This window comes from Zootoca vivipara, chromosome 16 (genome assembly GCF_963506605.1).
Source record: "Zootoca vivipara chromosome 16, rZooViv1.1, whole genome shotgun sequence".
Lineage (NCBI taxonomy): Eukaryota > Metazoa > Chordata > Lepidosauria > Squamata > Lacertidae > Zootoca > Zootoca vivipara.
Genome location: NC_083291.1, coordinates 42,226,546 through 42,243,637, shown reverse-complemented (window position 1 = coordinate 42,243,637; position 17,092 = coordinate 42,226,546). Strand labels below are relative to the sequence as shown.

At 45.6% G+C, this 17,092-nt stretch overlaps 1 protein-coding gene across 2 annotated transcripts; it reads right to left on the bottom strand.

Moving 5' to 3' along the window:
• Positions 1-103: 103 nt before the first annotated feature.
• Positions 104-16,116, bottom strand: CFP (complement factor properdin). Of its 2 annotated transcripts, XM_035097427.2 has the most exons (10): positions 15,890-16,115; positions 11,944-12,094; positions 10,071-10,243; positions 8,425-8,595; positions 7,104-7,301; positions 6,353-6,526; positions 4,481-4,675; positions 1,621-1,732; positions 477-616; positions 104-340 (listed from the first exon to the last, which is right to left on the bottom strand). In XM_035097427.2, the coding sequence occupies exons 1-10, from the start codon at positions 15,966-15,968 to the stop codon at positions 336-338; spliced, it is 1,398 nt and encodes a 465-aa protein (XP_034953318.1). In that variant the 5' UTR covers positions 15,969-16,115; the 3' UTR covers positions 104-335. The 2 variants fall into 2 exon arrangements, with proteins under 2 accessions (XP_034953318.1, XP_034953319.1); XM_035097428.2 differs by lacking the exon at positions 4,481-4,675 and having other exon boundaries at positions 15,890-16,116.
• Positions 16,117-17,092: the final 976 nt, after the last annotated feature.

Here is a 17,092-nt window from a genome sequence, read left to right as displayed (position 1 = left end):
AAACGTATTTTTTTTTAATTTCAAAAATAACAATCATATATAAAACAACAACCAACAAGCATACAATGAATTATATCTATGTGAAAATGAAAAAATGCTTACGAAATAGGGGGAAGCCTTTATGAATCAATATCCACATTACACAATGTGTTGACATGTAAGTGTGTTGACATATAAGAAAAAAACACAACTTATTGTACTGATTATTCCTCAGTTCTCAAGGTCACCATTTCAAATAGAGGAAGCAACTATTGGGGGTTGCAAAGATGAAAGGAAGCTGACATTAGCCTGGCTCCTGGTAGTCTCCAGCACGGAAATCCACAGTTTCTTCAAAATCAGTCTGGGGGTGGGAGGCGGGGGGGGGGGGAGAGAGAGAGAGAGAGAGAGAGAGAGAAAGAAATGTGGTTAAATCCAGGGGAAATGCTGGGCTCCTCCCCCATCATTTTCTCCTCCCCAGAAGATCGCCACCACCTCACCTTCACAGGGTGGCACATTTTGGCATGGTGCTTGCTCCTCCACCACCAGCCTCTGTCCATCCAGCGGCTGGCAGGTGGGTCTTGGGTGCCCCCAGAAGCTGACATTCTGTATCTTCCCATTCTCTCCTTCCACTGTCATTCTGCAAGCCAGAGAGAAAGGATCACAATGAAGCGGCTGCATGGCTTAGGAGGACACACTCCCCTACGCTGTTCCTCCAAACTGGGGTCTCTGAGACAATAACAACATGACAGCTGCAGCAGGATATGTCTTCCCCCACCTCCCAACACAGGGTGTGTGTGTGTGTGTGTGTGTGTGTGTGGTACCACTGCACATTTAAGGCTGTGCCATACCACTATAAACAGTCATGGTATCCCCTAAAAAATTCTGGGAGCTGTAGTTTTTTAAGGAGAGCTTGTAGGAGACCCTACCCCATTACCCTCAGAGCTGCAATTCCCTGAGTCCCTGGGAAGACCAATTGACTGTCCCAGGACTGTTCTAACAACTCTCAGCACCCTTAGCAAACTACAGTTACCAAGGATTTTTTTTAAAGGAAGCCATGACGTCCCCCCACTGGATTCCGGCTCAGAGCACCCCACATATTGTTGCTGGCTCCCTTCTGTACTGGTTTTGCATGTGACTGTGAAAGGGTCAGGTGTCTTTATATTCAGAGCCAGACTTAGAGGGGAACTAGGACCCTTTCCTGGATAATCCAACAATGGAATCCTCCATTGGATTTGAACCCTTGCTGGATCCAGGACCCCAGGAATTAGAAGGGACTCAGTCATCAGAGAGCTTAACCCCTCCCTGCTCAAACTCACAACAGCCTATTTGTTTCCAATCTGATTTTATTTATTTTGATAAATTGTATGCCCATTTGTTTTTCATGTGTGATTTTTATCAGTATTATTAGTGAACATTCGATATTGCTTTGTGCAAACTGCCAAGCAGTTTCTGCCTATTAACAGATAAATACATGAACTCTGCACCAGCTGCAGCTGGCCAGTCAAGCAAGTCAGAAAGTGGTTTCACAGGCTTGCCCCTCAAAAATTAAACAACTCCCTATTTCTCTCTCCCTCAACTCATCTCTCTCTCTCTCTCTCTCACACACACACACACACTGCCCTTTGGTCATTTCATACTCACGGGTAAGTGGGGTAGATGGCTTTGCACTCCCTCTTGCGAGATTTCATGGGCTTCTCCCCACACGGCGGGTTGCAGAGACCCCAGGGGCTCCATTCTGTCCAGGCTCCTTTCACTGAGAGAAGCCACACAAATCAGACCCACAGGTTTGGCATCCCCTTGGCTCCACCTCTGCCTACTGAACAACCACCATTAAGGCTCTGTGAGGGTTCTCCCAACAGCTCTCAGAACCCTTAACAAACTACAGCTCCCAGGATGCTCTGGGGGGAAGCATTACAACTGTTAAAGGAGTATCAATATGGTGTCAATATGACAGGTACAGTATCTGAAGAACCAGTGGGGCACGGCAGTGAGAGCCTCAGAAAAGGACCGGAAAGACATAGGACTCAATGTATTTTTACATTGGTAAAAATAAAACATTATGAATGCATTATAACATGTGATACCAGATGGTGCTGTAGAGCTGGAATCAGAACTATAAAATTTTCCATTATGAGGTTCAAAGCCATGGGTTCAAAGCCCTGCTCAACCTGAAGCACACTCTGTGGCTTTGGGCCAGGCATTCAAAAGCAAGGAGCAATAATCAGGTAGGGAGACGCAGTTGTCTCACCTACCCTCTGCCATCTTGCCTCATGTCTACAGCTCACTATGGCTGCATCTGTTTGAAAGAGATATCAGATACTACACTTGATCTTAAAGGCCTAACAGATGGGAGTCTGTTACAGAGAACTCGTCACTTGGGAGTAGACAGGTGTAAGGTTGCACTATACGAGTACTGAAATTTTAGGTTGGAGATACACAACTTGGATCCAGGACTGGATAAAATTAGAAAACACAGATTTATTAGATTTGGAAGGGTATGACAATAGATTTGGTTGGCATGTGTATTTGTGGTACAACAAAGGGGAAAGACATAAAGTGTTTTATAATCATATAATTAGGAGATCACTTTTAAGGGCATGGGAGAAACATAAAGAACGATTAAAACCAAAGTCCCCATGGTGGGTCTCCCCTACAGAAGTAATTTCAATCAAAAAAATAAATACGGAGAAAATATTGCCTACATCTAGAGATTTGCTAATACAGTAGAAAAGGAAGGGAAGTTAATACCGAAAGAATATGAGGATATTAAAGAATATGTGTATGATTGGCTGCAATATCATCAATTCAATGAGGGATTTAAAGAAGGTTTTAGCATGAGTATTTCAAGATTCCAAAGAGAAATTATAGAAGATAATACCAAATTGTTGAAGAAAACATATAATTTATTATTAGAATGGGAAACAAAAGATGAAGAGGTAAAAAGTGCAATGATTAAATGGGCACAAGATATAGGACACAACATACAAATGGAAAAATGGGGACATTATGGAGAGAAAATTTGAAATTTACTGATTTTATTTTAATAAAAGAGAATTATATGAAAATGATGTATAGATGGTATATTACAGCTGAAAAAATAGCAAAAATGTATAGAACAGGTTCAAATAAGTGTTGGAAATGTAAAGAAAAGGAAGGCACCCTTTTCACATGTGGTGGAATTGCAAACTGACTAAGAAGTTTTGGGATATGATTTATAATGAAATTAAGAAAATGTTTGAATTTACTTTTATTAAAAGACCAGAAGAGTTTTTATTAGGTATTACAGGTTAAGATTTACCGAGAGAAAAGAAGAAACACTTTATATATGCTACAACTGCAGCTAGGATGTTATTAGCCCAAAGATGGAAAAGCGAATAAATACCAACTAAGGAAGAATACCAACTAAGGCGAAGTAAACAGAAAGACTAAGAGAAAAAGAAAATAGAGAATTTAAGAAAGATTGGGAACTTTTCATGTTGTACTTAGAAACGAGGTAAAGATCTAAACTCACTAGCAGGGTTTCAGTAAACATTTACAATTAACAACAGAAATAATAATTATCAATATGGAGATACGATGTACAATATTTGAAAGCAGGCAGGGTTTAAATGGGGGGGGCAGAAAAGGAAGTTGAGGGAAGTCGGAAGGAGGAGGAAATTGGGGGAATGTATTTTGTTGATTTTGATGTGGCAATGTGATAAAAATGTAAAATCCAATAAAAATATTTTTTAAAAAGAAAGAGATACCAGAAAGTAGCATCTTTGTTGTTGTTGTTTTTAAAAATCCACATGCTAGAGGAATCATGAATGGCCTTATTCACCAAAGAGAGCCCATTATTAGACTGCACCAGGAAAGCCCAAAGGCTCCTGCATTCTGCTTCCAGTTGAGGACAGCCAGGAGCCTTTGGGCCTCTTCTTCACCACCAAGCACCTCAGGAGGCCTGAGCTCCAGGTGTTTGTCACTTTCCTCCCTTCTACCTGAATTGAAAATCCTTTTTTTACTGTAAGGCCACTTTCCCTCAACGGTCACATCTGTGCACATCTGTACATCAGCACATGCTGGTTTTTAGCATATGTGTGCTACGGGCCAGAGTCTTTGGGGGATCTAGCAACACCCCTATGGCAGCTTTTTCAAAGAAATACTGCTTCTTTAATATGGAGGTTCCATTTAGATATCCTGGCTAGTTTTTAACAGAGTGACCTATACTCAAAACAAGTGCCTAATTCTTTTCTTTCTTTCTCTCTCTCTTTCTCTCTCTCGTTCTCTCTCTCTTTCTCTCTTTCTTTCTTTCTTTCTTTCTTTCTTTCTTTCAAAAAAGCCACCCAAGAAATGGCCATCACATTGTGGGAGAGGAAGACAAAAAGAAAACTCAGTTCATCTAGGGCTCCTAGCAGCCTCCCATCATCCAGGCTCACCCATATGTGGTATTTCTGAAGCTTAGCCTTTCATAAATTCTTGGGCAGGGCAGCTCCTTCCTCCTCTTTTTATCCCCAAAACTTACAAATGCATGACTGGACATTGTAGCAGCTTCTGATATCAATGGTTTGCCCTGCACAGCGCTTGCCCTCATGCGCTCGTCCAATGCATGTCCTGGTTCTCTTCTGAAGTCCAGTCAGCTCGTCACAGGCAATCTTGATATTGGTGCCTAGCCTCTCGCAATCATTCCATTCGGACCACTCCTTCCAGCGCCCGTCCACTGTGTGGCATTGCGGGAGAAAGAGGAGGGTCAGGAAGAATGCTAGCCAACCTCGACGGTAGGCAAGGACAGGCAGCCCCATAGTCCAGGGGTGGGACTTGAGGGCCACCCATCCCCGTAGTCAGACACACACACCCCATCCAGGCAAATGAGAGTCACCATCCCAGTTCAAGGACACAGCCAGGCAAAAATCGCTACAGGAGAGAACAGAAAAAGAAGGGGCATGTTCTGGGCAGAGCAGGAGCTATTTGGGGTGCAGCCGGAGCATTCCAGGGGCCAGATACAGAAGTCTGGGGGCCACATTTGGCCCCAAGGCCTGAAGTTGTCTACCTTGATGTCAAGCAGATTCACGTGGAGGGGGTATTGTAACTTGGAGCAGCCCTTGGGACAAGGGTTATAATTAAATATAAATTCTTTCCTAGGGGTATGGATCAAAGAAATTGCACGCTGTTTCACACACATCCATATATGTAGTTGTTAAGTGTGTACCTCCACCCCAAATTACCAACTGAACTTTAAAACTAACTTTTAAAGCATTGATTGTCCAAATTATAAAAATATTTCAGCAAGTTACAAAAATATAGCCTAAAGTCAGAAGGAACAATGCATGACCACAACCCATAAGCAGGCCCAGCAAAGCAGGAAGTTTCCATGGCATGAAACTTTTCATGAATAAACAGCCGGACCTTTTTCATCATCACCCATCTTACTATATTCTATTAAGATTTTAATTAAATCCAATGTAAGTTCCAGCTATCCAGATGTTTGCAAAACATCTAGAGTCAGAATGGAACATCCATCTGCAGCACCCCAGCTGGAGCCCCCCATGTTGGCTGCCCTGACCCCACTTTTGAAAAACATGTTCACTTCCTGCCATGTCCCTGAAATAGTGTCACTTCAGGGCATGGTAGGAAATTTACATGGCAGTTCCCAGACGTAGCCATGAGGCAGGGCAAGGAAGCAGCCCACCGACAAAGGAGACCCCCTCAGACCTGGAGCTGCCCAGGCCTCACACTCATTGGTCAGCAGGGAGAAGCAGGTTGACCTCTTAGCAAGCAGCTAAGCCAGGCATCCCCAAACTGCGGCCCTCCAGATGCTTTGGCCTACAACTCCCATGATCCCTAGCTAACAGGACCAGTGGTCAGGGATGATGGGAATTGTAGGCCAAAACATCTGGAGGGCCGAAGTTTGGGGATGCCTGAGCTAAGCAGAGTATTTGCATGATGTCTTCTTAAGGGAAGCTGAATAACCTACAGAAGAAGCCTTGCAACAGCCCTGAGAGGTACAGACAGACCTCCACAGTCTCCTCAACATGTGACAGCTCAGAGTGGACAGAGTTTTTTTGGGATCTGGCAACAATCCCAAAGCACCTTATTCAAAGATATACAGCCTCTGTACATGGAGGTTCCATTTACTTGTTCTGGCTAGTTTCACCTCTCAATTCCTGAATTTCACAACATGAGGGACACAAGCCTTCTGAAGAAGGGGCAAGATTCACCAACAGAAGAAGACCAGAAAGTGGTAGCAGGAGGGCCACAGATGGCAGCAGGCACTGGAGGGCTGGAGGAAAGGGAAGCAGCCAGGCAGGATCAAGTGAGCAGGGCAGGATTTGTGGTCTGGCTCTAGATCCCCACCCACAAGAGCTGCCCCTGCCATATCTCCTTCCTTCCCCATTACCTGGGCAGGGCATCCTGGTGTTACAGGTGTCAGTGCGGGTGTCTGGACCAGGGCAGAACTTCCCTCCATGCTTTGCCGCAGGGCTGTCACACAGACGCTTCTCCACCGTTCGGCCAACCCCGCAGGTCACCGAGCAAGAGCCAATGGGCTTCCAGCTGCCCCAGCTGCCGTCCTCTGTGGGGCAATACAAAGAACTCTGAACCCCCAGCCAGACTTGCTCAGACAAGCACAAGCTAAGCCCATAAAGTGTGGAACTAGATTGTCCAGGGGACACAACTCCCTGCAGCAGGGCTATGAAAATGGTCACCCAGAGGGTCTTGGACTCCCAGCAGCCCCAGCTGTCAGCATGGACAATGGTCAAGGGTTAGAGGAGTCTTTATAGGAGACCTATAAACTAGGTCTGTCACTTTGGAAAGCATTGGGGCAGGCCAGCCTCTCTGGCCATTTCCTTTCTGGATCACGATCCGGCCGGCCAGAGATGGCAAAGAATCTAACATTCACATATGTGTTAATGTAACATTTGTATATGTTAACTGTACTTTTGTAATATTTTCTGTACTTTGCATTGTTGTTGCTTTAGTTATCTGTACACCGCTAAGAGATATTTTTAATATACACTTTGCAATATAGAACTGGCATCACAGTAAATAAATCCATAAGGCCGGGGGGGGGGCGGGGCGCGACAGGGTCTTCACCCTCAAGCTGCAAGCATGAGGAGGGCTGGGTAAAGGAGGCGGCATTCTTTCCTTACGTGGACAGAAGGGCAGTCCGCTGCAGGAGCGGTAATCTCGGTCAGCTCCAGGACAGGGGTTTCCAGGGGGGTCTCTGGAAGGTGGGGGGCTGTTACACTGACGCTGGCGCTGCTGCCTGGGCTGTGGCCCCGAGCCCTCGGGAATGCAGGTGGCAGGACAAGGCTCCCAGTTGCCCCAGTTGCCCCAGTTTCCATGGGCTATGTGAAAAGAGAAGCAAGCACAGAAAGGTGAAGGGTGTGAGGGGGAGGCGGTGCAGAAAGAGGGCAAGGAAACCTCACCTCAAGAAGACCTGTTTCCCCTCCATTCTTGCTCCAGACCTCAGTCTGTCCCGCCTCTCTCTTCTCCCATTTTTCCTTTCATGCATTCAGCACCCCCAACCCCCCACCCTGATTCCCTCTCCTCCATTCATTCCCATCACCTTTTTAATGGATCAAAGGAGTGTAAGAACTTACACTTTTTAATACATAAATAAATGCTGCCACTCAGGGGCAGAAGGAAATATTGATTTTACCATTTTCATTTTTGGAAGGTTCCACAGTAAAAAAAAAACTACCCCAAAAGTAAAGCAGCCTTTTAAAAAAAACCATTATAACCATTTCTTGGATCATTTTGTATGGCTACCTACCAGTGAAATTCTTTTAGCGGCTTACAAAATAAAAATAGGCATCCAATATTTTTAAAAAGTCAAAATACAATAATTGAAACAAAACAAAAAGTCAATAAACACAGCAACACACACACAAAAAATAATGCTAGAAGAAGCAGAATTAAATAATTTGCAGCTCATTTCAAAACTCCAGTAAGAGAGTGATTCTATAGAAAAATCCAGCAGGATGAGTGTGGTTAGGATCCAGTGGATCTCTTGTTTTCCCTCTGCCAGGCTTAGGCCAGCTCAGCTGGTAGTAGCCCCGCTTCTGAACAGAATTTGGATCTGGTGTGCCATACTTTACATGAGCTGCCTTCTTGTGTATCAGATTTCTCCCTAAAAGATGGTGAGCATAAGCTTTATTTAAAACAATATTAAAACTGTGAAGGCCTAGCCCTAGAGTTTGTTTTGAAACACAAGCTTAAGCTTTTTTCACCTTAGTGAATAAAAAGGTACCAGAAAGACCACAAAAAAGAGAGCAGGTGCACCTCCCTGGGGAAGGCAATAATCAACTATATATTGTAGTCGATTAATCCATATTCAACCTTCCTGTGCAGCCTTGCTTCCTCCTCCATTTCATCTCTCTCATTCCATCCATTTTCCTTCCCTTCCTGACATCCTTTGACCCAGTTCTTATTTTCCAATATTTCTCCAGCTAAGTGCCAACAACCTACTTGGGCAGATCAGGTTGGTGTCACAGGGCTGTTGTTCCACATTGTCTCCTAGGCAGCTGCCTCCACAGTCTGGTTTTGGATTGGTGCAAGTTCGCTGCCTTGTCTGCAACCCTCTGAGGCAAGTCACGGAGCAGGGACTCCAGGCAGCCCAGGCTGACCAGCCTCCCACCCCTGCAAGAAAAAAGACTGGGATGAATAGCTTCCTTGACAGGCCCTGAATTCTTTTCATGAAGTTCAGTCTTTTCTGCAGAAATGCTCTTAGGAACCAAGCAAGCTGCTTCAAAGTGAGTCAGATCACTGGCCCATCTAACCAACTGTTGTCCACAGACTGACTGGCAGCAGCTCTCCAGTTAGCTGATATATTCAGAAGACAGAAAGCGGGAGCTATTAGCGAAGCTGAAAGATTCAGCTCATATATTTAAATCAAATTAAAATGGGTGGGAGATGAATTCAGCGATTACAAGAATCCACAATAATGGGAAATTATCATCATATAAACAGACAGGTGTGCTACAGGTAATATTAGGATGCAATCCATATATCCACTGGCAGAGGAAGATGGGAGCACCACGCCCCCGCCTGCTCTCTGCCACTGCAATACCAGGGATGGGGAACTGGTGGTCTTCCAGATGTTGTTGGACTCCAGCCCAGAACAGTTCCAGCTGGCAGGCCCAGGGGTCAGGATGATGGGAGCTGAGAGTCCAGCCCCATCTGGAGAGCCACAGGTTCCTCGCCTGTACAAACACTTACCTGGGAGCTTGTTACAGAGAACTCACTTGTGAGCAGACAGGTGTAAGGTTGCACTATATGAGAACTGAAATTTTAGGTTGGAGATGCACAACTTGTGGGCTGGATTCTAGTTATGAATAACATTTACAGTGGTGCCTCGCTAGACGAATTTAATTCGTTCCACGGGTCTTTTCTTATAACGAAAAATTTGTCTAGCAAATCCCATAGGAATGCATTGAATTTTTTCAAATTTTTTTTGCCCATAGGAACACATTAATTGAATTTCAATGCATTCCTATGGGAAACCGCGATTCGCTAGACGAATTTTTCATAAAACGAATTCGTCTAGCGAGGCAAGCTCCGCTCGAAAAATCCTTTCGTTAAGCGGAAATTTTGTTAAGCAGGGCATTCGTTAAGCGAGGCACCACTGTACCTGGCCCTGTATGTCCCTACAAAATGTTAAGACAAACAAAAAACCCTTGGTTTTACAGATAAGGAAGAGAAGCAACTGGTTTCCATGTGGATGTAATTATAAATATTAATGATTTATTTACAGCATTTTTACCCAGTCAAAAAGGCTCCCAGAGCAGCTTGCATAAGATAAATAAAAACAAGGCAGCCCCTGATGAAGACTTACAAACCAAAAGGCACAATACAAAGGGGGAAATGGATGAGGAGGAAAGAGGAAAACAAGTAAACTCAGGCCCTAGATCTTAGCATACCATAGTAGTTCTTAAAGACCAGGAGGAATGGAAAACAACCTGATAACAAGAGTGTATATCTGAGCAAGAGACTCTGTAGCTGAAAGGAAGCTTTGTTCAGCCCAAGTTCAAGGACCCTGGGGGACTTCAAGGTGACATCTGGCTTCACCCCAAGTTCAAGACAAAGAGCCACAATAGCAGAGCCGAGATGCTTACTGGGGCAACAGGCCATCAGGCTGCAGGTCTGCATCTCCCACTGGCGGGTGCCGGCCTGACAAAAGCCGGCTGGGCCGTCACGCCCATGACACGTCCGGTTGCGCCGTTGGACGCCTTCCCTGCAGGAAACAGAGCAGGGGCTCCAGGGGGACCAGTCACTCCACTGGGCTGCCCTGTGCAAAAAGAAAGAGGAGGACTTACATGGGCTGCGTTAAGTGGGGAGCACCCTCTAAACACCCTTTAAATGCTCTCTCTCCCGCTCTCTCTTCAAACCATACCCAAAACTACTGCATCCAAAAATATCCGCAACTGGAGTTGAAGCTCTGCATCCTGCAGAGAGCCCCAGCAGCCGAAGCCTCTGGAAGGACTTCCACCAGCTTTTCCTCCCTCCCCTGCCCCATAAACACCACCACTGCTACCCCCAATTGGCTCTGGAGGGTTAGGACAACTCCCCGAACAGGATGTAGCAGGAAGGAGAGGGGAGATTCAGGCCAGCAGGATTGCTGGTGCTGACAAAGCAATCTGCATACTATACTGAATTCCTCCCTTAGCTGCATACTCACAAAGTCTAGGTGCAAATTTGTATTAGGTGAGCTAATTCCCAACGCACTAGTTAGACAGCAATGAGGGCAGCACCCTACTTAGATTTTCTGTTCACAAGGATGCCATATCCTTGCGGGGAAAATATTTGCCTGTAACAAAGTGTTTATTTGAAATTAACTCACACACTAAAGGTAAAGGTAAAGGGACCCCTGACCGACTCTGGGGTTGCGGCACTCATCTCGCATTATTGGCCGAGGGAGCCGCCGTACAGCTTCCAGGTCATGTGGCCAGCATGACAAAGCTGCTTCTGGCGAACCAGAGCAGCACACGGAAACGCCGTTTACCTTCCCGCTGTAGCGGTACCTATTTATCTACTTGCACTTTGATGTGCTTTCAAACTGCTAGGTTGGCAAGAGCTGGGACCGAGCAACGGGAGCTCACCCCGTTGCAGGGATTCAAACCGCCGACCTTCTGGTCAGCAAGCCCTAGGCTCTGTGGTTTAACCCACAGTGCCACCCGCATCCCTTTTAACTCACACACTATCACAGTCAAATTGTGGTGTTACAAAAGCTGTACAAAAATCAGAGGATGTCATGCTGGTTTATTAACCAACATTTCAAATTTCACAGCAGGACAGTACCTTTACTGGGATCCCCCCCCCCATGTTGTCTGTGTAGTTGGTCTGGTACTAGGCAAGGCAGCTACAGCCACACCAGGGACTTAATTACCCCCTGTCCTTTAAGGCCCAACCCCTGGCATAGTGTCCAGGGGGGAGGGAGTCCCATTGGGGATAATGAGGTTGGTGGCTGAAACAGCTTAGGATCCAAAAATACTTTTAAGGGAGGCCAGTGTTTGGCCCTCCGGATCCCATGGGCTTGGCATTTGCCAGGTGCCTCGGCTAGGGTGGGAGAAAGAAAATAAGTGAGCTTCATGCTGTAACCACTTATACACAATCCATTGACAGCAAATTTGGTGCACATTTAAAGCAAATGGCTTCCTCCAGACAATCCTGGGAAATATAGTTCGCCTCCTCATACAACAACTGCAATTCTCGGCACCCTTAGCAAACTACAGTTCCTGTGATTCTTTGGGGGGAAATCCATGTGTGTTAAATGTGCTTTGAGCATATGGTGTGAGTCCTGAGTACAACACCATTCTCCCTACTTGTGATCCCAAGCAACTGCTATTTGGAGGTAGAGTATGCCATTGTGGCTCGTAGCCACAGAAGGTATTTGGGGATCTCCAGCAAGAGAGATTGGGTGAGCTAGAGAAGGTGCTGAGCAAAACATGGCTACAGTGGTTAGTGATCAGATTCTGGTGTGACACTCACTGGCAGGCCTGGCAAGGTCCATTCCTGTCCAACTGGAAGCCGTATCGGTGATTTAGGCAGCAGTCGTCCTGGGCAACCCCTTCCCCCAGAAGGTCGTTGCACTTCCCTGAAGTTGCATCAAATACCCCGTAGCAGAAAACGTTTTGTGCTCCTGAAATGAGAAAACCCAGCTAAGAGCAGGCGGCAAGCATGAGGATAGGAATCCCCCTCCTAAGCACAAATGGGGGGCTGTAATTAATTTCCCTATGTGGCCTTGGGGACTCTCTTCAGGCCATACCCTCCTTGATGCCTCCCACCTGCCTGGGACACGAATGGACAGAGGTGTGTGTGTAGAAATCTCTGGCTTTGACACAGCTGGGATGTTCCTACAACAGGTAAGGTTTGCATCCAGTGCTGGTAGTCCCAGGTGAGTCTTGAATAGGTCGGTCAGATAACAAACCCTTATCAACACAAGAAATACAAGACAAACAAGGGGACACCCAAATGCCCAGGCTAACACACCACCAATTACATGCCCTCTTAAAATCAGCAGCAACTAGGCCCCTGACAACCTTTGAAAACCTCCTCTTAACAACAAAGGGACACAGCAAAGGGATAGTGTCCACAATGTACAAAATACTACTCCAAAATCTCAGAAACCCCCTAGAGGTAAAATGGGAGGACGACATTAACCCCAATAATAATACTATCCGCTTTGCTGCAAATTAAACGAGAATCTACCTTAGCGCCACCAGCAGATAGAGCTTCCTTGTAGCAGTCCTAATCCTGAAAGAATTCCCTCCCAGGAAGTTCCTGCTCTCTCTTCCTTGCTGGTTTTCAGAATATGGGTAAAACCTTTGTTGTTTCGGGTGGCCCTTGAGAACCAACAGCTATAATCTTTGCATAGGAAGGACTATCGCTCAGCTGCCTGACATGCAAAAGCTCCTTGGTTTGATCCCTGGCATTTCCTAGGAGGAGGTGCCTGAAACCCAGCCGGTTAGACTGGCAAAAATGTATAAAAACTGTAGTGATGTTTGTTGGAGATGCAACAACGGGGCAGGAACCTTTCTACACATGTGGTGGGAGTGCAAAGAGATAGTGGGATTCTGGGAAAATATTTATAGTGAATTGAAAAAGATGTTTAGATTTTCATTTGAAAAAAACCAGAATCCTTTCTCCTAGGTATCATGTCAGAGGAAATAAAAAGAATGGTCAGACCAATATTTATGTATGCAACCACGGCAGCAAGGTTTAATTGCCAAAAATTGGAAAAGCAGCAGTGTCCCAACTAAAACAGACTGGCTACCTAAAATGATGGAATACTTCCATATTGCTGAATTAACAGGGGGGATAAGAGGAAATATGGTACAAAAAGTGAATAAGGAGTGGGTAATCTTTAAGGAATACATCAAAATCTATGTGGAAAAAGTAAGAATTTTTGACAGACATTGAGTGAATCCAGAAAATGATTCAAGTGAAAGGAGAGTCAAGTCAAGATAGAAGAGATTAAAGAAATAATGAAATGCGTTTAAACTAGTTGGAAAAATAAAGTAGCGTAACAAGAACCGCTTGAAGTCAAGTCTCCTGGTGGGTGTCTGTGTGGGATAGGTGTGTAGGTATGTTGGTATGTATAGTAGAGGAAGGTACTACGGTATATAGAGTAATGTAGGTATGTTTTATGCTATGAAAATAAGGTAGTGTGTTGTGTATATGTATTATGTAAATGTAAATGTATGCATTTTATATGTTAATAAAATTCAAGTTTAATAATAATAATAGAAACCCAGCCTGTTTCTTGACAACACTGATCTAAATGGATCGATAAATGGATCTAAATGGATCTGACTCAGTATTAGGGCAGCTCCCACCCTATGTTCTAGTATTCCTTGCTTCATATGGTTTTGCTGCATCACCCCCCCCCCCGTTATTGGTTTTCAGAGGTGAGTGCTGCTGCTTATGTAGCCAAAATAGCACAAGATGCATGCATGACAAAGCATGAAAAAAAAGCTTTAGTGGGAAAATAACTATGGAAAAGCCTGATGAAGACTTTAAAGATTAACTGTTGGGTTAAGGGAAAGGATCCATTGCATTGTATTTTGGTTTGGGTATTTTATTCTAGGGACGCGGGTGGTGCTGTGGTCTAAACCACAGAGCCTAGGTCAGGCATCCCCAAACTTCGGCGCTCCAGATGTTTTGGACTACAATTCCCATCATCCCTGACCACTGGTCCTCTTAGCTAGGGATCATGGGAGTTGTAGGCAAAAACATCTGGGGGGCCGCAGTTTGGGGATGCCTGGCCTAGGGCTTGCTGATCAGAAGGTCAGCGGTTCGAATCACCCACAACAGGGTGAGCTCCCGTTGTTCGGTCCCAGCTCCTACCAACCTAGCAGTTCAAAAGCACGTCAAAGTGCAAGTAGATAAATAGGTACCGCTACAGCGGGAAGGTAAACGACGTTTCCTTGCGCTGCTCTGGTTTGCCAGATGCGGCTTAATCCTGCTGGACACATGACCTGGAAGCTGTCTGCAGACAAACGCTGGCTCCCTCGGCCAGTAAAGCGAGATGAGCGTGCAACCCCAGAATCATCTGCGACTGGACCTAATGGTCAGGGGTCCCTTTACCTTTTTATTTTATTCTAATTTTGTGAACAGTAGCTCGCTTTACTGGCCAAGGGAGCCGACATACAGTCATGTGGCCAGCATGACTAAGCCACGTCTGGCAAACCAGAGCAGCGCATGGAAACGCTGGGATAGCAACATATTTATTATTTTTAAAAATAAATGCCTCAAGTTATAAAGGGATTGTTCTGTATCAGTCCTCCTGCACAACAAAAGGTCTCTGCTGAAACCACATGAGAATCCAAGCCCTTCCAAGGGAAGATTTGGTAAGAAGCGATAAGTCCCGTGGGATACTTTGGTCACATAATAGGCAGGTTTTGCACTATTTACCTCTGACATCTCAAGTTGCATGGAAATGTTTAAGCCACACCTGTGGCTTAAAGGGGCCTGAAAGCTTCCTAAGCACCCTTAGATGCAGCCTAAATATGCTACCCTTTTCCCATGGTGAGGGTCCTGGGCTTAGCATCTGCATGACAGGCAGAAATCCAATAGGCAAAGTATTCCCTCCTGCATATACTGGGGAAAGGATTGTGTGCACAGAATTCCTGTCTGCTGTGCAGCTGGTAAAAAAGCAGGGCAGCGCTGCTGTGGAAATAAAAACTGGCAACTAAACACAACATATGTCCAGGATTGTCACTTAGCTACCAGTACACAAAGGTTAAGGACATCAAGCTTTCCCCAGAATGCAGCTCAGAGGAGTCTGTGCACATGAGGACATTAATTTCTGCTTGCTTTGCAGGCGCAGGAACAGGCCCTGCCAGAGAATGGTGGCAACTCTCCCTCACTACTAGGGGTGGGTGAATTTGTCAATTTCAATTTCTCTAATTTCTCATTTTTCTAATCTTGAATTCAGTTCTCCATATTTCCACATCAGTTTGTAAAGATTTTTTAAAAATTCCTCATGAAAATTAATCATGGTGTTGTTGCATATTTATCCTAATATTTTATTTTTATTCTGAAGCATTTATAAACCAGTTAACACTTCAAAAACCTCCAAGCAGTCACTTTTATAGATATTCTTGTATGCAGTTTTGCCTAAGGTACACATTCTTGCAAAACGATTTCCCCCTAATACACTCAATTTTGCATGTTATTTTCACAAATATGTGCATTTTTGTGCACAGTTCACCCTGTTATATGCAGCATTGTACACATTACTTGTCAGGATAACTGCCCTGCAAAATTTGGAGAATCTCAGATTTCAAAGGATAGTTGCTTTTCCATTCACATATTGTTTCAGAGAGTGCAGATTAGGCAGGCCAGCCTTTAAATGCAAAGTGAAGCAAGATTCTTCCCCCTCCCCCTCCCCCGCAATTGTTACTCATTACCAAAACATCCCTGTCCCCTTTACCTGCAGGAGCCTCCAGGACCCCAAACCACCAAGACACCACCACCCAGAGCTGGAACTCTTTTCCCCCAGCCATCACCATGGCTGCCTCTGGAGCAGAGTGAAAGGAACTGAGAGAGAGGAGATGACATGGCCAGCTATTGGGGAAGTTTGGAGCAGGGGAAGTCCCTGGTCAGCCCCTCCTGCAATACTCCCTTGCAGTGACTCAGCCCTGATAGGTGGGGCAGCACCCTGCTCAGAAACCTGCAGCTGAAGAGGACGGAGTCCAAGGAGAGCAACAAAGGATAGCTCCATGTGTTAAGAGTGTGGCACTGATAACGCCAAGGTGGCAGGTTCAAACCCCATGTGAGAGAGCTGCATATTCCTGCATTGCAGGGGGTTAGACTAGATGATGCTTGGGGTCCCTTTCAAATATGTGATTCTATGACTCTATGAAGCAACCCCCCCCCCAGGAGATCTCTTGTTTGCACCAATATAAGTAAGGTGGGGATATATAGAACAGTGGTTTTCAACCAGTGTTCCCTGGGGTGCCTTGAATGATGGTCAAGGGTGCTCTTGCCTCTGCCTCCCTGGCTACAAGCTCCCCAGGCGAAGGGTGCCTCTGGGGCTGGCCAGGAGGTGCCTCTCAGGCCCCTGTGGGGCAGTGTGAGGACTGAGGAGGCATCTCTCTTTGAGGCAGGAGAAAAGGAGAGGCACCAGCAGTTGCTCAGAGGACTCCTAAGGAGAGGGGAGAGGAGGCCAAGGGAACACTCTACAGTACATGGGAGGGTGTTCAAAAAGGGGTGAGGGGCTGCTGGCTCCGCAGGCAAGGGGTGACCTAACTGGGCAGTTGGTCAAGGGAGCTGTGGACTTAAAAAGGTTGGAAACCTCTGATATAGGCATATGTACACTGACCAGCCAAGGACAACATTTCCTCCATCATTTGTCCATTCATTATGGACCCTGAGATTCATCTTGCCTTAATGAATTCATTAGTCTTTAAGGGGTTGCAAGTCTCTTTGTTCTCTGAAGGCAGAGCTGTGGATCAATGCACAACATCTCAAGCATGAAGGAGGAACCTGTGGCCCCCAAGCCATTGTTACACTACAAACCCCGAAAGCCCCGGCCAACATGAGGAATGGTCAAGAATGGCCACAGGTTCATCCTCACTGCTGGTGTGGAGCATAGTCTGTTGGGGAGATGGCAGGAGTCTGTAACATCAGTATC